This window comes from Cricetulus griseus, chromosome 4 (assembly GCF_003668045.3).
Source record: "Cricetulus griseus strain 17A/GY chromosome 4, alternate assembly CriGri-PICRH-1.0, whole genome shotgun sequence".
Lineage (NCBI taxonomy): Eukaryota > Metazoa > Chordata > Mammalia > Rodentia > Cricetidae > Cricetulus > Cricetulus griseus.
The window spans coordinates 35,021,455-35,042,991 of NC_048597.1; the positions used below are offsets into that span (position 1 = coordinate 35,021,455).

Consider the following 21,537-nt stretch of genomic DNA (forward strand, 5'->3'; position numbering starts at 1 on the left):
CTCCCATTTACGCGCTGCTCGGCCCCGCCTCCCGCGCTCGCCCAAGGGATTGACTGGTCTCGTTCCGGTGGTGGTGTTCCCGTGGCGCTTGGTGCTCGGAAGACGAGCCATGGCTAGTAAGTGGCACGGGGCCTGGTCGTCGAGCTCCCCCCGGGAGCGGAGGCTTCGGTGCTCAGGTGCTCAGGTCGCCGGTGTCCGCGGCTCGCAGCCAGGCAGGGCTGCTCGGGGAAGCCCGGGCTAGTGGGGCCGCGCGGGCCGTGCGAGCTCAGGCCTCCATGCCAGGCGTCCTGCGCTGGAGGAGCTGCTCCCCACGCGGGTCCCGGAGCTGTGGGGTGGGTGGTGCTTTCCAGTTTCGTAGCCCTAACTCCCTGTTAGTCGCATCTCACTTCATGGTTCATATGTTAGCCTCCTGTGCCTCTTCGTCCAGTGACTTGGTGCGGATTTCCCACAGCAAGCTTCCTCGTCTGTAAATGTTTATAGGTGCAGTAACCTGGCATGCTCACGTAAATGTTGTTCCGTATTGGGCCCTTGACTAGCAGTGTTTTGCGTCCTTCCCCCTAGGACTATCGCTGTTGCCCATTTATAATGGCTATTAGAGCAGCTAGGGATCTTCAAAGTCATTATTATCTTTCATTGAGAAGGTGAAGAAGCAACAAGTCCTGCTCACGGAGGACCCCAGCCTGCAGAGGGCGCGTTCCACCAGCCCCAAGTCGGGGTCGGGACCTTGTCCCTAGAGTGTCTTGAGGGAGAGTGGAAGCCAGAAGCAAAACAAAACCTTAATGAGTTTTAGCCTCACTTCCTTCAGAAGCAAACAGCCAGCTTCTTAGGGTTAGGGGGAACCTTAGTGAGTCTGTGTGAACTCTGGTGACAATGCAAGGTATATTAACCTGAAAGTAATGCCGGGTTTTGGTTTCTTTAGTTTTTATCCAAATTCTGGCACTGTTTAGTAAGAGGCATTGGGGCTAAATGTAGTTTTTCTCGCCATAATTAGGATAAACGAAGGAATGAGAGATCGTAGTTTTTATACCTTTAATGATATTTTTTGCCTGCATCAGAAGCTGAGTTTTGTCAGTGTTGGTGATGTAATCTATCCTTTAGATTGCCAGTAGCTGTGACAATCAAAACCATGCCGGAACATTGCCAGGTGCCGTGTGTGAGAAGCCTGGTTCTGGCTGAACTTCGTGGGCAGGTCTGACAACTGTTTCCTTTTGTCTTTGCCCTCAGCTTTCCGATTGGCGCTCATCCAGCTTCACGTTTCTTCCATTAAATCAGATAACATTACCCGGGCTTGTAGCCTAATCCGGGAGGCAGCAAAGCAAGGGGCCAAAGTAGTCTCCCTGCCGGTAAGTATGGCGGCAGCCGGCCTTTCCTAGGAGCCATGAACCTGCCTCCGTGGTGCTTGCCAGCGGTGGTCCTCATGTGTCCCACCTCCAGTGCGTCTTTTGGACCCTTAGTATTCCATGTTTGTCTCTCCTATCACAGACACCAGCAGGGATCTTTGTCATAGGGTGTTTAACACAGTTACAGGTCTAAAGGATCACCTACTCTGTTCAGATGAGGAATACAAAATTTCAGGGAAATTACCTAAAGATAACTAACACTCTCGGGGCCTATATGCGTACTCTGTTACTTACGTAGCTAAGGCGTTCTGTTGTTGTCATGCTTAGGGTCAGACCGTGTTGTTTTAGCACTGCTTTGAAAAATTTTTTTGAGGCTTTGGCTGAAGGTTGTATCATATTTGATGGTCAGAGAGTATAGGGTCAGCCTTGGAGTTCCTAGATGACCAGGAATCTTTAACAAAGGGAATCTTATTATTAATCTCATGGAGTGTGTGTGTGTGTCGATAGAGCACTGTTGAAGGCAGAGTGTGTGCATTAGGCAAGAGCTTGTTTACAGTTAGGAAAACACCTTCACTCCTGTGGCTTTCAGGACTTTGTATGTATAGGTTTTGTTGCTTTACATAATTAGTGTAATTTTGAACTCCAGAATTCATCCCAGTATTCAAAATCACAGAATAAACCTGATTTGTGGTGGGCCTGGATGTCCAAGAACTGGTCATTCCACAGGCTCCAGGCCTAGCTTTCTGCCAGTCAGCAGAAGGATTTGTTTCCTCTGTCCTCACCAGGGGTAATTGCCTGTCTGCCTTTGATTTGGCATTGTTTAGCCCCGGATCTTTTCTTAGCGGTGTTTTATCCACTCACACAGCACCAGAGTTGGAAGTAGTGTGTTTCTACTTTCTGCAGAATTTTCAATGGTTTGCCCACTTTCTTCTCCTCTAACATGAATTTAGGAATGCTTTAATTCTCCATATGGGACAAACTACTTTCCGGAATATGCAGAGAAGATTCCTGGCGAGTCCACCCAGAAGCTGGCCGAAGTAGCAAAGGAAAGTAGCATTTATCTCATTGGAGGTAATTCCTTCCATGTGTGTAACATAAAACAGATACATTTCCGCCCTTGAAAAGAATCAGGTTGCCAGGAGTGGTGGCATACACCTATAATCCCAGCCCTTGGAACACAGAGGCAGGGGGATTGGAAATTCACAGTCAGTTTGGGATACACTTCAGGATACAGTAAGTGTAAAAAACTAGAAGTTTGTCATGAACTTTAAGATTTTAGATTAATCCCCCTAACCCAAAGATGGCTGCATACTTTCACAGGAGTCACGTATGTTAAAGGGTTAGTAACTACCATAGAAAGAAACACACCTGGTGGCTTTCCCTGGAAAATGAGGTGACTGGGTAGAATGTGGCAGGAGAAACCTTACCTGCTCTGTGTGCTGATTGAGGAACAAAAGGCACAAACCTCTAGAGTTTATAGAATGAACACGATTATCTGTGATAATTAAGGATTAGGAACCAATAGGGTGTGTATGGAATTGGTCTGCGACGGAGAAACGTTTGTGTCTTAGCATTGTCATCATGGGGCCTCTGGGATTCAGTTTTGTTGTAAGATGATGAATTTGAGCAATGAGGAATTCCTGATTTTGCTCTAATGTTACATATTAACTGTTGCACAATGTCACGACTGAATTTCAGGGGCAGTTTGGTTATTTTTTAAACCTTCCTCTGACATCTGGCCTAATTATACATTAGCAATAATTTGGAGTTCAGTCACTGAAAGATGGGGGTGGGGGGAGAAGAAAGCTTTGAGTAAAGCTTATTATAGGATCCAAATGACTGTTTCCCAGGTCTTTACCTAGTTAGTATCACACAGTTATTGGCCCATTCCTTTTTGTTACTGTTTGGTGTGACTATATATTTCTCTCAATGAAGGCTCCATCCCTGAAGAGGATGCTGGGAAATTGTATAACACCTGTGCTGTGTTTGGGCCTGATGGAAGTTTATTGGTAAAGCACAGAAAGGTAAGTAGGGGATGTTGCAATTTAAGAAAAGCAGTGATGGAGAGAAAGATGCCATGCAACAGGGTTAAAGGTGGGGGTTGTATTAGGGAAAGGGAGGGGAGGAGAGCAGCCTCTGGAGAAGGAGCAGCAGGAGAGAGGAAGGGGGGCCAGGACAGAGAGAGGGAGAGAGAAAGAGGAGGATGGGAGGTGGGCAGGGCCCTTTTAAAAGGGAACATAGTGAATGTCCATGGTGATGCTCATAGTGGCTGCAGGAGAGGGCGTATGCTGTCAGAACCCCAAGGACAGGCAGCTTCATCCTCTCGTTCTTCCACTTCTGTATTTTACTTGTTGCTCCATGCGGGCTCTCAAGAATACCATTAAATAGCAGTGTCAGAGGACACACTCACCATTTCCCCCTAAATATGATGACTGCTTCAGGGTTGTTTAGTGTGACTGTTAGATGAAGAAGAGAGTCCCCTTCATGGAAGAGTCTTGCTCTTTTGTTTTTAAAGTCATGGTGGGTTGTAGAAGTTTACAGGTACAGGCTGAGTATACCTCAGTGATGGAGTGCTTTTGTAGCACGGGGAAGGCCTGGCTTTAGTCATTGTCACTGCCACCATCCCAAAACATGAGTTTACTAACATTCGTGTGTCTTTTTCTTTTACTGATATGTGATAAATTACATCAATTGATTTCTAATATCAAGCGACATTTGTTTCCTTGAAAAAAAAAAAAAAACTCATTTTAGCAGGTGATGGTAGCACACACCTTTAATCCCAGGACTTGGGAGGCAGAGGCCGGCCGATCTCTAGGAGTTCAAGGCCAACCTGGTCCACAGAGTGAATTTTAGGACAGCCAGGCTACACAGAGAACCCTGTCTTGAAAAAAAATAATAAAAATGAAAGAAAAAAAATCTTATTTGAAAGAAATGCATTATTATATATGCATTGCTGACTTCACAAAATTTTACATGAATTTTGTTTTTGTTTTGAGACAGGGTCTTTCTGTGTAACCTAGCTGGTTTTAAATTAAACTCCAGTGGTCCAGACTGGCCTTTAACTTGTGGCAATCCCCATGTCTGAGTATCTTTAGCTCTAGGCATGTGCCACCACGCCAGTTTGTCTTTAAAGACTGCTCATTCTTTTTTGTTTTCTTTGTTGTTGTTGTTTTTTGCTACAGGGCCTCGACATAGCCCTGCTTATTCTTGTAGACCAGACTGGCCTCACACTTACAGAGATAAAACCTGTCTCTGCCTCCCAAGTATCTCTTCCTCTTTGCCAGTTTCATCAGTGTGACTCTGATTCTGAGAAATCTTCTTAGCATTCATAGTGAGTAAAAGCAACACATCACATCTCAGGATGAGCCTGCACATTTTACATGCCTGTAGAAAACAGGGTTGTAAAACCTGCATCATTTCTCCGTTTTCCTGTAATAGATGGCCTAGGTAAAATAATGAATCTGTTCCTTCAGAGATTGGAAACAAGATAATTTAATACTATTATTTAAATACAAGATTACCTAAACCTATTATAATACTATGCCTGAGATCCCACACTGAGCAATAAGATAGGGGATTGCATGTCAACCAACTTGTCGGTGCAACACGGGCAAGCTGGGGATGACATTTGTATTGTGGATCTTAAGAGTATTTCCATATCTGACCATGGGGAGATGTCTGCCACTATGCTGTGAGGCTGTGGGAAAAGAGGTAACCAAATCAATTATTTTTGATGCAGATCCATCTGTTTGACATTGATGTTCCTGGGAAAATTACATTTCAAGAGTCTAAAACATTGAGTCCTGGTGATAATCTCTCCACATTTGATACTCGTACGTACCAGATAAGTTTGCCTCTTACAGTAATCCCAGTAAAGAAGAGCGGGTATTTTTCCTTTTATGTCTGTCCCCAGAGTTTTCCCATAGCCTTACTAAAAAAAGTTCAGAATTGAGGAAGGTAAGCAGCCAGAATTCTAGAAAGTTTGAACAGAATGGAAACCCAGGGTTTTGACACGGCATTTCTCTCCCATTGGGTTACAGCTTCCTGACCGTAGCATCCAGAGTATTCCTACTGGGCCACAATTGACACACCCTACTTAGATAATGGGCATTACTCACAGGAACTTCTCATAGCTGAGGTGGTGAATGATGTCTTTGAGATGATGTCCCGATAGGCTTAGACATACAAATTGTCTGTTTAGGGGAGTCCCATGGTAATTCTTCCCTGTCAGGGTTTTTGTGATCAGAGGTTTGCCCTTCTGTTCCATGTTCCAGGAGATTCACTTCTCATGTGTGTATTTTTGGTTTGGAAACAGCTTACTGCCGAGTGGGCCTGGGCATCTGCTATGATATGCGCTTCGCAGAGCTTGCACAAATTTATGCACAAAGAGGTGAGATAATACTACAGACGGGTTAGGAAGCCACTTGGAGGTTTGATTCTGGGATGGTCCTGTGGCATGAAGGGAGCCCTTAACACAAAGTTGCTTAAAAAAAATTTGTGCATTTGCACGAATCTCAGAGGTAGTGTGTTAATGTGTTCATGTCCAGCTCTTCCACCCAGCTTGCTAAACAGACTTCTGATATGTTTTTTTTTTTTTTTTTTTGGAGGGGGTGTCCTCTCATACAATGTGTAGCTAAGGCAGAAGCTATGTTCCTGAATATCCTCTCTACCCTTTGAACCCTCCCATCACCCTGTTAAGTTACATGCGGCCCACTGGAAATGGAACAATGGTCTATGCTCTCCTGGATTTCAATTCTCACACAGATAGTAATATTTTGATCTAGGCTAGACTTACTCTGAGCCAAGTCACTCTGCCCCTTAGTTAGCAAAGCACCTTGATCAATCATTTTACCTCTCTAAAGAGGTGTGGCTTCTAGTTCCCGAAGAGAATGCTTTGATGGGGGATTAAGGAGAGAACTTACAAAGCACCTGCTGATACCGTTCAACACATGCCCGTGTCCTTACAAGGCCACTGACACTTAGTGAAGTGGTACGGATGACCTGACAGATGTCTAGCAGATGAGGTGTGTGCATCCCAGACCTCACAGCGTCTGGAAATGTATTGCCCCTAATGGGTGGGAAAGTCACATCTTACTCTTCTTCACTGTGTAGTCCTGACCATCTGGTGCCAAGCAACACTTTGATTACAGCTCTTTACTTTTTAAAAGTGAAGGACCAGTCCTAACTCTGCTCCCTCCATCTCATTTTACTTGTGGCTGTTATATTGGAATAGCTCTTAAAAAAAAAAAAAAATTCAGATCCCTATCTGTGTCTTGCTAGAATGACCTCTTTTTGGGTGTGGAGAAGTTTGAGTTTGGCTCTGTTAGATAAAGAATAAAGGAAGGAACCAGAGTCACCAAATGTTTAACTATGCATTTTGTCTTTCATGTCTGGAGGCTGCCAGCTCTTGGTGTATCCCGGAGCTTTCAATCTGACCACTGGACCAGCCCACTGGGAGTTGCTCCAGCGAGCCCGGTAAGAAAGGAACCAAGCATCTCAGTGTTGATGGAAGTATCAGCCTTAAATGGAATTCTACCGCTGACCCCACCTGCCCTGGCATCCAGATGCACTTAGGATGAATCTTCACAGAGAACTCTGCTGGGTACTGTCTCCGATGCCGTAGCAGTGACCTCAAAAGATGCAAGGTTTAAAGGCCTGTACCACCATTGCCATGTCTGGCTTTTAAAATGAGTTTATTTTAGATTGTACATGCCTCTTTCTCTTTGTGAGAGTGTATGTCTGGACTGTTTCACCAACCTAGTGACTTCCAGTTCCAACAATTTTGTAATGGCTAAATGCCATTGTGTCATACATAGGTGTGATCTCTATCTACTCATCCATTAACAGATACGGGATGTTCCCCTTTCTTGGCTGTTGAGGAACAGTCCAGCAATGCTGGGGTTCAGGTGATTTTTCTCATGTTCTGTTGTTTCCTTTGGATTTATACCTTTTAGTAGGATTTCTGGACCACATGCTTTGTTTTTAGCTTTTGGATAAAAGTCTACTGCTTTCCACAATGGCTCTACTAACTTACAGTCCCACTGATAGTGGTTATTTTCTCCACACCCTCACCAGGATTTGTTACCCTTAGGCTTCAGGTTCCATCTGCATGATGATTAGTGATATTGAGCATTTTTAAAATATTTATGTTGGCCATTTGTGTTTGACAGCTGCCTATCATTGTGACAGAATCCCCTAGATAAAGAAGTAGAAGGAGGAAAGTTTATCTTGACTTTTTCAGAGGTTTCATTTTACTCTTGGCTGGAGAGTGTAGTGGAGGCCTTTTCACTCCAGGCAGGAAAAAGAGGAGGGGCTGTGACTTACCTCCAGTAAAAGTTGCACAATTTCTGCTCCCAGTAGTGCTGTGGGCTGAGGATCCAGCCTCAGATGGTCCTTTGGAGGACATTCAGGCTCTGAATTATAGCACCATTTCCTGGGCTTCTTTTTAATACTATTTAGCTCTGTTGCTCTTCCTTGACAGGCTCAATTAGCCCAGGCTGACGTTGAACTTTGATTCCTCGTTTCAGCCTCCTGACTGGTGGCATTACAGACAAGCCTTGCCATACTTAGATTTCTTGCAATTTTAAAATTGGGTTGTTTTGTGATATTGTTAGCTACAAATTTGTATTTGTTTCTCCATTCTGGAGGTTTTCTTTCTACTCTTTGGTACCTTCATTTGAAGCATCTTAGTTTGATCATGACCTCATGTGTTTTGTCTTATTCCCCTAAATCATTGCTCATCCCAATGTCCAGAAGCCTTTCCCTGTGTTTTCTTCTAGTGCTTTTATAGTTTTTGTTTTTCTAAAAATAACTGTATACACTTGGGTAGAAACATATTGCAAATCTACAATGTGTAAGGTATTTGCTTTCTGTCTGTCTACTGCAGGGCTGTTGATAATCAGGTGTACGTGGCTACAGCCTCTCCTGCCCGGGATGACAAAGCCTCGTATGTGGTCTGGGGACACAGCACTGTTGTGGATCCTTGGTAAGTTTGTCTCGGTTGATCTCAGCCAGAGGTTGAAAGATGACACAGGATCATCTGCCCCACAGCTCCTCCTGCCTTTTACCCACTTATGCCAACACGAGTAAGGGAAGTTTCCACTTGCAATCCACGTGAGAAAGAAAGCATCCTGCTTGCCAGATTGAGTTTTGGCCTTTGTCCTCTTCTGCTTGTTTAAGCCCCATCTAGGCAGTCACACAAAATAAATAAGGCAGCAGCAATGAGGTAGGCAGTTGGTTTTAGTAAAAAAGATTCCAGAATTTTTAGCGTTTAGTTAAGATTTAAGCTGAGTGACTGGTCCCAGGATAGGAATGACAAACAAGGCAAAAATGTCACTCCCTATGTAATGACTGGACAGGGCAATGAGTTAAAGCAATGATTCTCAACTTGTGGGTCTCATATCAGACATTTACATTATGATTCATAACAGTAGAAAATTACAGTTGTAAAAGTAGCAACAAAAATAATTTTGTTGTTGGGGGTCACCACAGTATGAGAAACCACATTTAAGGGTCACAGCATTAGGAAGGCTGAGAACCACTGGGTTAGAGGAAACTAGCTGTCTCCCGTGAAAAGGTAACGAATTTTACCACTATGGGAACATATATCCGTACAGTAGCACAGTTGTTTCTCCATGGGCAAATTACATGGTTGGCAACTGCAAGTGTAGGTTTACAGTGTATGTTCACACGTAAGATTTCAACTTAGACATGCATCCTTACTAGAACTTTGGACTTCAAAAGATGGTTTTAGTCCATAGGACTTCTGTGCATGTACACACTCACACACAAAGCATTTCCTCAATTTCAGAACAAAGAGACCAGTCAGCAAACCAAGAGTTTGAAGTTTAAATATCCCTATGAGGTCCCAGAGGGTTCCCCTGTGTGTGTGTGTGTGTGTGTGTGTGTGTGTGTGTGTGTGTGTGCGCGAGCACACGCACGCACGCACGCACACGCACGCACGCACACCTGCACACTCGTGAGTTTGATGCAGGGGCTTCACAAGATGTGATGACTGATCTCTGGAGTTGCACACACCGAGTTTATGGGCAATGGAGAACTGGAAGGGTTACACTGGCTTCTGTCATGTTCCTGTCTGGGTGTTGGTGACAGGCTCTACAGCCAGTTCTGGCTGCTACCTAGAGTGGCTGTTTCTTGCAGAATAATTGCATGTGCTTTGTGCTATTGCTTCTGAAGGGTTCTAGTGCCCTCAGGACTATGCTGACATGGAGGTGATTGGTGCCTGGGGGTTACATAGAGAAAGAACTTTGAATGTGGCAGGACCAATGGGTGGGAATTACAACAGCCACATGGGTAGAGACTCTAATACTGTTCCTCATATCATGGTGACCCCCCAACCATAAAATTACTTTCATTACTACTTCATAACTAAAATTTTATGTGTTCCTATGGTTTTAGGCAACCCCTGTGAAAGGCTCACTCAATTCCCAAAGAGTTAAGGACCCACTGTTCTAGTAGATCTGAGTCCTGCACAGGCCCAGGCACACTACCCACAGGTGTGGAAGCAGCTGAGGGTGTGAGGAAGCGATGGAGAGCCTCATTAAAGGGGCTTCGGCAGGAAGTAGTATTGGCCCTTCCTGTTGGTAACTGGTAACTCTATTTCCAGATATTTACAATCACAGGATAGCTGTTGTTTTCCAGCAGTGTGCAGTGTAAGAAACACGTTCCACACTTTTCTCACCGCGCCTCACACGGCTCGTATTCACAACATAAGTAATAGACCCCGAATTAACACTTTTCTCGTTTTAGATCGTAGAATCTTTTGGCCTGTTAGACCAAGAGGAAAACATTGAGAACTTGACTATCATTGGATGTCAGTGAATCTTAATTCATTCTCTCTATCTCCCTCAGGGGACAGGTCCTAACTAAAGCTGGCACTGAGGAAATGATCCTGTACTCAGACATAGGTAAGACCTGCACTGTTGTGGACCCAGTTTCTTTCTCCACAACTCTGGAACTGGTCTCTTGGAAGAGTGTCTTTGTGTCTTGCTCTTCTATCCTGGTCCATATTCTGGATCTGGTTCTGAGGATGAGCTTTGGGGCTCTGTCTCAATGGGCTTGTTTTTGTTTGGTTTGAATTGACCCCAAGACCAATGCCAGGCTGGCAGCATGCAGACAAGGCAGATGTTACTCACGGTGTCACTTGCTGAAGCCAGTTGTTTTCAGTTTGGGGAAGAAACCTTGGTTGGTAAGGAGTTGCACATTATCATGCGCATTCCTGTTTTGCAGACCTGAAGAAGCTGGCTGAAGTTCGGCAGCAAATCCCCATTTTAAAACAGAAAAGAGCAGACCTTTATGCAGTGGAGACAAAGAAGCCATGAAGTTAGTTTCTGACATATCACAAGCAGGATGACACTCTGGAAGATGATCCACTTTATACTACAGCCTCACATATGCAATTCTGCCACTGATCTGCAGCACAAGTCCCTTAGTAAATTCAAACTTTTCTTTAAATTTGCTGGGTAATGATGTTCTAGCTCCTCTGGTAAATAACTACTTAGGCTGTTGGCTCTCAGGCATTTCAGTCTTAAGATCCTTCTGCACAATTAAAAACTGAAGATTGCATTTTTGTTAGTATGTGTAGCTGGTGGTGAGCTGGTAATGATGTGATACTTAGCTGGCTGAGAAAATAACTTTTGTAGAACATTGACTTTCATGGTGCCAATGTCCCATCAACATGACATTTTCAAAAATGATTTTATTAAAATTGTTTTTATACAACTTATTTTGATCATGTTTTTACCCCTCCCCACCCATCCAACTTTCTCTTTCAAAAACAAGCGAACAAAAAACCCTACAGAAATGAAAATCAAAACCAACAAGCAAAAGACCAATAAGACAAATAGAAAAAAAAAAAAAAGTCCACACAAAAAGAAAACAATGGAATTTAACACGCCACTTCTAAATAGTATTTGCGATCTATGGCTTGTACAATACAGCTCAAGCATACAACTGATTCAATACGTAGTGGTTGTTTACCATACTGGTAAGTAACTTTATATATATAAATAACTTAATATATATAAGTATATAGTTTACTATTGTGGTTACTCACTGAAGAGTAACAATCAAGTGACTTAAAAAAATGAAATATGTGATTTGATAAAACTTGGCACACATACACAACTATGAAACACCAATCAAAGTGAATAGGTGTACCACCCTAGAAACTTTAAAAAAAAATGGAAAAAACCAACCTATTATTCATGTCCGTGTGTGGGTATGTGCAGGTGCTCTCAGAGGCCAGAGGAAATCCCCCAGGGCTGGAGTTAGAGGTATTCATGAGCTGCCTGATGTGGGTGACAGGAACTAAATTCAGGCTCTCTCAGAGAAGAGAGCAGGAAGCACTCTTGAGACCATTGGCCCATCTCTTCAGCCCCTCCCCTGTAATCTTGTAACCTCTCTAGCTATTCAATCACTGATAAGCTTTACCACCATAGAGTACTTTGAATTTTCTAGAATTATCTAACAAGTGAATTACAACCTAGTACTCTTATTGGTACAGTTTATCTTACCTGTGCATCTGTGATGTATTACTTGATGGACATCTGAGTTTTTCATGTCGGTATGAGTGGAGTGGTGGGCAAGTATCAACTTCACTGCCAAACTTTTCCAAAGTGCTCATATCATTTTACACTGAGTATTACAGTAATAGTATGGTTAACTTTTATTATGCTTTTTCTTTTTGGAGATGGTGTCTTCCTATGTAGCCAATACTGGCCTTCAATTTGGGATTCCCTTACATTAGCCTCCCCAGTGCTGGGATTATAGGCACAATGTCAGGACCAGCTTTTTCACTGTAAATTTACTTCTTGGTCTGGTAAGATGGTTCTGTGGGTAAAAGCACTTGCTTTGCAGGCCTGATAAAGTTTTAAGTTCAATCCTTGGAACCTATGAAGGAAGGAGCCTATTCTGCAAAGTTGCCTTCCACCCTTCCACATATAAGAAAGAATATTTTTGAAAACTGACTTATCTAATGACTGATACTAACATCTTTTCACAATATGTCTTTGGTAATACCTTTTGCTCATATTTTTATGGCTTTATTTATCCAGATGTGGTAAGTGGCCTATATATTTGTATGTAAATTCTCTGTCAAGTATTGTATTGTTTTGTAGTCTTCCATTCTGGGGCGGGGGAAGAGTGACATCCACCCCCCCCCCCCCCCCCCCCGCACTGGGGATTAGACACAAACCTCACATGCTAAAGCTGTTCTCCATACAGTTGTAACCTTACCCAATCTCTTTCATTATTGTATGTCCTGCTATGTGACCTTCCTATCTCTGCCTGCGTGCTGAGAATACAGGCCACTGTGCCAACCAATTTTCATTTTTAAAAGAAGTATTATTAGAAGAACGAACATTGTGCATTTTCATGAAGGCCAAGTTACTATTTATTCTTTTTAAATGATTACTTTTGTGTTTAGTTATTTTGTCTGCATGTATGTTTGCACAGCACACGTGTGTCATCTGATCTCCTGGAACTAGAGTTACAGGCAGTTTGTGAGCTGCCACATGGGTGCAGTCCTTGGAATCAAATGTCTCTAGCCCTCCCTTATTCCCCTTTAAAGTTTGTCCTTCTGTTGTATATAAAAAGTCATAAAGACTATTCAGTTCCTTTGACGTTTATGGCTTTAGCTTACATTCACAAGTTCTCTCCATGTTGAGAACCACGATTAAACTTCTTTGTGGAAACAGTATGAAGAACTGAGCCCCTTGTAACATTTAACAGATGGTTTTCTAGGCTGCTTCTTCAAGCATAAGATACAGATAAAGGACAAAAGAGGGGGTTCTTTACTGTTCTCCATAGAGCTTTGTTTCACTGTTAAATGGATGAATAGTCTCAGGATGTTTCAAATCACACCAATAAAAACTTGCAAATGCCTATCTCCAAAGTTAGTCTGAACCAACAAGAAACTGACTAAAAAAGGATATTAGTTAATAAATGAACAAACTACCTATCTTTCTGTTACAAGAATAGATAAAAAAGCTTGAATGTAGTATTTATTTTGTGAATTTACATGTGAAGCCATTTACAAAAGAAAAGATACAGAGACAGATGCAGCTTTTAGTGCAGTTTCAAAATGTTCACAACAGGCAAAAAAGTTGGTGACTATTTGGAATGACAGTAGTGAATGGCACATGCTTCATTGTTTCCTACCCAGCCCCAAGAAAGAAGGGAGCAGAGTAGAAAATGTCAGTATTAATGTAAATACAGCCATGCAAATAAAAAAAAAACAAAAACTTTTTAAGTGAAGAGGTCACATTCAGAGATGTAGGACATTTCTGTATTTAGGGTTATCATCATTGGAGAATTATTTCAGAACAAAATGAAGAGCTCTCCAACTTTCCATTATCCCAATCAATCACCTTAAATTATATCAACTGCCCCTACTAAAATCAGCCACATGCTTACCAATCTTATCCAAAGACCAACTTTGTAAGAGAAGTCATTTCTAATAGTTTCTAAAAAGACAGCATGTGTAGACAAAATCATTTTGGTTTCAGTGGGATAAAGCACCCTTTTTAAATAAGAGTGTAAAATGCTCCTTTACTCTCAACAATGTAAACTATAATTAGACTTCCTGTCCATATGTCTTAACAGACTTACTTTTCATGTAAATTTTTCATATTTTCATTTCATGTAAATAAACCTCTATCTGTTCTGGATCTTGGAAACACTCAGTAAGAACTGCACACACCCCACCACACACAAACAAACACACACACACACACACACAAAAAACCAGCATATAAATAAGCAAAAGGATCGTCTGTGAAAGTGATGAATGGAAACCTTAGCGCTTCCAAGGAGGGAATGAGGTACAGATAAAAATGAACACAACGAAAGTAAAATCAGCTAGCTGTCAGGATACCTGGAGATGTGGACATGGACCATCAGTCCTTAGAGGTCAAGGTTACTCAATAAAAAAAGTAATCTATGTATTGGACATCTCTGAAAATACTGGCTCAAAATCCCTTAAAGTTAATACAGCCACAGCTAAATAAAGCACTAAACTTTGTCATTTCAAAAAGTATGCTCTGGCTCCAGGACTGACATCCTTTTTGAACCTTTACCGTATTTTTGTAACTAGAAAATTTAAACTAATTAAATATTCCTATATATCATCACATGTACTCCATCTGTACGTGGGTTGTTCACACACACCCACTTTCTTTAAAAAGCATACTATTAAATAGTACTTAACTATGGAATAGTACAGGTAATTATATACATGTCTCTTTCATCTTACCTTCCTTGTCAGTCCCTCATTAATAGTCTTCCCGTACAAGTATCAATCAGAATATTTTGCTTCTGCATAATTTACTAAAGTACTACAGAATCAGAGGCACTGTGCATGCTGACAATAGCTTAAAGTCTTTCAATTTTACTGAAACCCACATTGAAGCTTCTCATCCTTCAAAAAAATTAAAAAGGATTAATTGAATATAAAAGAAGTCTATACTACAGCACTTACTATATTGAAGACCAACCAACATACTATAAAACACTCATATATTATACAAACAGCTATAAAAACAAAATCATTCAGAACATAATCCCCACCCCAATATATATATATATATATATAAAAAAACAAATCAATAAATCAAAGTTTTTATTTGCATGGCCAATTACTGTTTGTATTCTACAAGTTTGTTTTAATATTCCTTTAATAGGTTTTAAGCTTTTGTTGCACAGGGAATAAAAGCTGCAAGACTGCAAACTTCCTTCAACAGCCACACCCACAACACCTAAACATGAAACAGATGTAATGAATGACAACATCACAAAGGGAATACTAAGTTCCACCATTCAACACAGTTCATGACAGTGTCTTCAGGGTTCAGTTGAAGAGGGGGTAAACTTCTTTTAAAAAGAGTCAGTCTGCTTTCCCCTTGGTTTTATAATGTCGGTGGTTTTAATCCGTATTTCTTTGCTACTTCTGTCTGGGCATGGGCAGCATCGCAAAGTGAATACAGATGAGCCATCTCCATTTCCGACTTGGCCAGGTTGATAGCTTTGTTGAACATGTCAATGGCTTTTTCCATGTTTCCTCTAAAGAGCAAAATTTCAAAATTTCAATAACCAATAAAGTTTAACTGTGCTGCATGAAACCTTCAACTATAATTCTAATAAAAATGTTTCATAATAAACAAGAGTGTCTAGCACAGCACACTGAAAGCACCAATGAATTCTAACTATTCTTAAAAATACTATTCTAGCCGGGTCATGACTACTCACTCCCAGCACTTGGCAGGTCATGGCAGGTGGATCTATGTGAGTTTGAGGCCAGCCTGGTCTACAGAGCGAGTGCCAGGACAGGCTCCAAAGCTACACAGAGAAACCCTGTCCCAAAAACCAAACAAAAAACCAATGTGAGGGTTATGGCAACAGCCTCTGAGAGCACTAGTAGCCTTCAGAGGCCTGCCCCTTCAAGGATTGTGTAAGGCTCTTACCTCATCTCTTACCTCAAATCTCAAGTCTGTGAACTGGTATGCAGTCACAGGACAATCTCAGCTCCTGATCATGCCAACCCTGATCACAACGAGCCCCTAGACTACTGTCCCTGCTGAACTCCCGTCAAATCTTTGCCTTCTAGGAGCCACTTCTCTTCCCAGAAGAATTAACCACTTTATTCCCAATAGTCTCCAGAGTTCTCTTATCCCTATACACACAGGCGGATGAATGTTTACACCATCTTACTGGCTCATTGATGAATATCTTTCAGTTCTTACAAATAAATGGAGAACATGCTATAGCTAACAAAGTTTACATCTTACTATGTTTTATAGTTACTAAGAAACAACTGTTTAGGAAAACTATATGCATGTATGTGTACATGTGTGTAATCCTACATATAAAATCAAAGTCAATACTGAGTAACTGTCAGGAATGTGAGTACCCATAAATGTAATCATATTTGACTTCCTACAGCATATGGCTAGCACAATTAACTATTTTATGAATTCATATGGGCCATTTTTTTTTCAATAGCTTAGAAGCTCTGCAAAATATTAGCAGAACCAGCAATGCCAATCATTTAATTTTAAGGTAGGGCTTACAATGAACTCTTTTTTGAGACAAGATTTCTAGCTCAGCCTTACCCAAAACTCCCTGTGTAGCTTAGGAGAAACCTGAACTTCTCTGACCCTTCTGCCTCAACCTCCAGAGTTCTTTCAGAAGTCTGTCCCATACCCATTAAGAGATGGTATTTGCATATACCTGCCATCAGAGGAACCACAAATTTCTTGTCAGTCTTTTGAAGGAACATGAGTCACAGGTAGAGGAACTAATAGGAACTAAGAGGACTTACACGGACTCTTGATAAGTGATAATGGCAAGATTAGTCACCTTGACATCAGTCAAGTATGGACTCAAGTCTTGTCCTCATTGATGTTTCAGTGTGACCTTGTTAGGTTTTCAGCCTAAGTATTAGTTTCTGTACTCTTGTGTACTGGGAGCATTCATTAAAGACAGGGTTTAGGCCAACAGAACTGCCATGTGGAAGATACTCAACTTCAGTAGTTATCTAGAATGCGCACTGGAGGCAATACCAGTATTAAGATGGTACAGTCCACTACATACATAGCTGTCAAGATGAAACGAAGATCTTCAGTGTAACTCTAGGTAAATATTTATATAAAACAAATGGTGGGAAATCAGAACTGTAAAAAATACAACCAAACCAGAGTTTTTATGAAAATTCAAAACATGTTATAACTTGTCCAGTTTCTTGGATGGTTGCTTCTGTATGGTAGGATCCAGACTTCACTGTGGCCTGTCTATCTGTTTCTAACAAGAAACAGACTGACACTGACTAAACCATGTTTCAAGTGTTTCTAGTCTTCCCACAGGAACAATAAAAGTGAAAAAGGAAACCATACACAATACATAAAGACCTAGTCTCACTTTTTAACGCACAAGCATGACAACTTTTATTAATTGTAACTTTCAATTTGGAAAAATTATGAAATGAGGCAAATCTAAATTCCCTAATTTTGGGAGAACTGTGCACAAAAGTCAAACAAGCTTTAAAAATTTAATGGATATCAACTGATAATCAAATGCATGAGAACAAAACCCCCAAAATCTATGGTGCTTCATTACACTTATAAGAAACTCTAGAAAGTACCTCTGCACTTCAATAGTTCCCATGGTTTCATATGCAAAATCACATTTGTTGTCAATTTCAATGGCTTTGCTGATGAGCTCCAAACCTTTATCCAAATCTTGCTTCCACTGAAGTTGAAGTAAACTGGAAATGCAAAAGAGGGCAGTTAGATGGATCCAGTATGTATATGATTTGGTATTTGCTCTCCAAAAACTTGTAACTTAATTCCTAAGGAAAAGCAAAAACTAAAGTGAAACATAACACCACACTGGAGGCTTTTGCTACCAATTTCTGATGTTGAATTGTACAGCCACTGATTCATAAAGTCATGGTCCAGTCTTTTTTGCCTCTGTATTTCTAAGAAACAGAGACAACTGATTTTGTATGTAATACCAAGAGTGATTTACCTGTTTCCGAGCTCCCTGCCTGCCTCTCTCTCTTCTACCCTTGTCCCCCAACCAGTTTTGACTGTGGAATCCAGTCCTGGTTTTAGCTCCTGTCTACAGGTCCCAGAAGAGTTCGTGTGTTAGGTCTCCTGTCTTTGTCTCTTTTCTCCTCTGCTCCTGGCACTGGCTGACTTCTAGTGTACAGCCGGCCTGTAGTCTCAGCTATGTTTGGTTCACTTCATGGAAATAAAAAGTATGTTAGACATAGTGCCAAAAAATGCCCTGCAAATTCAGGCTTCTCCCTTTACTGTAAGGATGCAAATTAAACTTATCCTTACAAAAATAAAATTGTTACATTATTTTCAATTTATTGAATATATATAAATTCTAAATAATGTGATAGTCATTTCAAAAGATTAAAGGTATGAAATACTTATTTTATAGCCTTTAATTTTTTTCCATTTATGTATGTGTATGTTTCTGTGAATGCCTGACATATATGTTCAAGTGCTAGTAGAGGTCAAAAGAGGGTGTCAGATCCCCTGTAGCTGTAGCTATAGGTGGTTTAGAGTTGCCTGTCAACACAGATGCTGGGAACTCAACTTGGGTCCTCTGGAAAATAAGAACTGCTCTTAACCGCTGAGCAATCTAATCTCTCTAGTTCCATCCAGCCTTATCTTTTAGGTTATTATTTTTTTTTTCTTAAACTTCACCCAAAGATGTATATCATAACAAATACAATAATTACTTTAAGCTTTTTTAATTTTTTGAGAAAGGTTCTTACTTTCAAGTAGGCATAAAAAACAAGTTCAGCTTCTCAATATTTTAATCTTTCCATAGCTTACTTTTCTGCAACAAAATATATCCATATACACACACATATTACAAATTAGTTTTGCAGTTGGCCATGATGATACACACTTTAATTCCAGCGCTTGCAAGGCAAAAGGAGGTGATCTTTATGCATTCAAAGTCAGCAAGGATTACACAGTCAGACTGTCTCCAAACAAACTTGCATTCTTAAGAGTTTTCCACAATGTTTTATAATTAAAATGACTAGTTTCAGATACTTAGCCATAGCAGAATTATTATTAAGTTACAAACTATTGATAAATTTGAAAAGTAAAATAAAAAATGTTTATCTAAATGACACCATTAGGCTGTGTTTCACAGAACAATCTATGATCAATGTTTTCAAACACTGTTTATTAATAAACTCTCCCCTTTTGGTTGGGGAGGTTGACACAGATATCAGACCCTCTCTCAGACAAGGCACAAAGTGAGGGCTGACACCCAAATTGTCTTCTCATGTCTACTGTGGCAAGTGTGTCCACGTTCACACATGCACACATATCACATACTCATAAAGATTTAAAAAAATGCATACTGTAAGAAATCAATCAATTCATTGATATGTCTACTCTGAATCACTTCTGTAAGGCTATAAGAAACATTCTATTATTGTGAAAGAAGTTTAGTGTCTTATTGGAACAAACAGAACCAGAAAAATACATACCCTTTATGAACATAAGTTGTAGCATTATCTGGTTCCAGATCAATACATTTATCATACATTTCATCAGCTTTACCAAACTGTTGTTGATCTGTTAATGCCTATGTGAAGAGAAAGTTCAGTTATATATATCAATGTAACTGCTAACCTGAAAATTAAAATTATACTGTTTATTTTGCATTAAAGCTTATTTACCATCAATTTACTGCTTGAAATTAATTTAAGCCAGTTTAAATTTTACATCTTAATTACTCAAGTTTTTAGGTTGTACCTATTATAAATATGGGGTCCTAACCATCCTCTCTTCCCGTGAGTAGTTAAATGAAATCAAAGAGTTTGGGAAACTAAAGAATACAGAAGAGCCTACTTTTAATGACAGCTATGTCATTTTCACAAGTCTATACTTGTGCTTATAATTATCACACTAATATTAATGGAACTAGTCTTAGGAGGGGTGTGTTATAGATGTATGAACTATTATAAGATTTTCATGGATACCAGAGAGTATCAAGGCTTTAACTTGGAGAAGTGCTGGCAGTACCTAAGCCCAAACTTTGAGAGTTAAAACAAAAAACTTGATACTTACACCTTTTACAGAAACTATGGAAACAAAATTTAGATTTATATATGCAAAAATCCTCAGTGAGTTAATAATGGTAGTGCAGCTGTGAAGAGACCTCCTACAAATCAAACCCACTTAAAAGGAAAAGGACAAGTGTGTGATTTGGAGACACACTGCAAAAGATCTTCTTGGTGCTAGTTCCACTAAAGGATCTAAATCTATAACCAAAAAAGTTCTGAATTCCACGACAAAGGATGTTACTGTCCATTGTTAAATTAGAAATGTTCATTTTAGTTTAGCTTTACACAGTGCATGTTTTGTTTTGGTTCCCCCCGCCCCCCAAGATAGAGTTTCTCTGTGCTGCCCTGGCTGTCCTCTAACACAGAGAACTGCCTGCCTCTGTCTCCCTAGTACTGGGATTATAGGTGTGCTACTAGAATCTGGCTAGTGCTTTTATAGTAATTTGCATGTTATTTTATAAAGAACTGGGAAGAACTAAGACTAAAGGGACAACAACTTCTAGGATGCTTCATGTCCCAGATTTTCAGTTGTTGCCCAGTGGTGTGTAGGACACACTGGAATAACCCCACACAAACCAACCTTTCCACAGGCCTCTCTCCAAATTTTTATGAAATGTCAGCCATCTTAAGATGGGATTAGGGAAAGAGCCTACAAAGATAGCGGCTTTTTAAAGTTTTCTATTGCTATTGGATTTTTGGGGAAAGCTCTTAAGAGTTTTTTTTGTAATTAAGAAAAAAAGTCAGAAATCTGGGTATGGTGACAAAGGCTCACAACCTCAGCACTTAGGAGGCCAAGTCAGGAAGACCATGAGTTCAAGGACACCCTGGGTTGCACAGTAACCTCCCATCTCACAAAAGGAAAAAAAATGAATACAGGAAAGGCAAATTTCAACTAAAAGACAATGGGAAGAGGGTCACTCACTAATACAGATGACACAAAAATCAATGTTTTTATGAATTTCAATCTAAAAGTTTCAATAATTTTCAGCAAAAATTTGCTGAAAGGCTCATGCCTTTAAGCTCAGCATGGTCTATCTAGTGAGTTCTAGAACAGCCAAAGCTACATAGTAAAGGAAGGAAGGAAGGGAAAAAAAAAAAAAAAAAAAAAAAGTTTAGACAGTGGCTGGAGATGGCTCAGTGGTTAAAAGCCCTGGCCACTATTCCAGTGAACATAGGTTTGATTCCCAACACACACACAGTACCTAACCAACTAACTACCTATAACTTTAATACCAGGGAATTCTGGCTGGGGGAAGGGGGTTATAGTTCTCACTTTGGCAGCACATATATTAAATTAGGGATGTTGTTAGAAAGATTAGTATGTTTTCCTGTACAAGGATAACAGGCAATTTTATTAAGTAAACAGCTCTGAAAACTATTTTATTAAGCAAGGTAACCTAAACTCAGAAAGACACATGTATACATGATCTATCTCATGTGTACATCCAAGCATTGAACTTTTGTGTTTATATGTGGGTGTAAGTGCAGGTACAGGTCATGAAGCTAGTGTGTAAAAAGAGGTTCTAAGGGAGGCAAGTGGGTAACATAAAAGTAAAAAAGGAAACAAGAGGGCAGAGGGGA

General features: G+C 40.5%; 2 protein-coding genes across 3 annotated transcripts in view; one reads left to right on the plus strand and one right to left on the minus strand.

Moving 5' to 3' along the window:
* On the plus strand, positions 1 to 11,085 carry Nit2 (nitrilase family member 2). Of its 2 annotated transcripts, none has more exons than XM_035444454.1 (10): positions 1 to 116; positions 1,225 to 1,343; positions 2,291 to 2,411; positions 3,276 to 3,364; positions 5,080 to 5,173; positions 5,656 to 5,730; positions 6,737 to 6,815; positions 8,227 to 8,325; positions 10,212 to 10,267; positions 10,590 to 11,085. In XM_035444454.1, exons 1-10 carry the CDS (start codon positions 110 to 112, stop codon positions 10,679 to 10,681), a joined length of 831 nt encoding a protein of 276 aa, XP_035300345.1. In that variant the 5' UTR covers positions 1 to 109; the 3' UTR covers positions 10,682 to 11,085. The 2 variants fall into 2 exon arrangements, with proteins under 2 accessions (XP_035300345.1, XP_035300346.1); XM_035444455.1 differs by having other exon boundaries at positions 30 to 176.
* Positions 11,086 to 13,350: 2,265 nt separating this feature from the next.
* The window catches only part of Tomm70 (translocase of outer mitochondrial membrane 70), a 35,651-nt gene continuing 27,464 nt past the window's right edge, over positions 13,351 to 21,537 (minus strand). Inside the window, exons 10-12 of the mRNA XM_027412486.2 lie at positions 19,378 to 19,475; positions 17,497 to 17,619; positions 13,351 to 15,419 (exon numbers count right to left, since the gene is read on the minus strand). Coding sequence (XP_027268287.1) covers positions 15,266 to 15,419; positions 17,497 to 17,619; positions 19,378 to 19,475 — 375 coding nt within the window. The 3' untranslated portion in view covers positions 13,351 to 15,265. The remainder of the gene's footprint in view (positions 15,420 to 17,496; positions 17,620 to 19,377; positions 19,476 to 21,537) is intronic.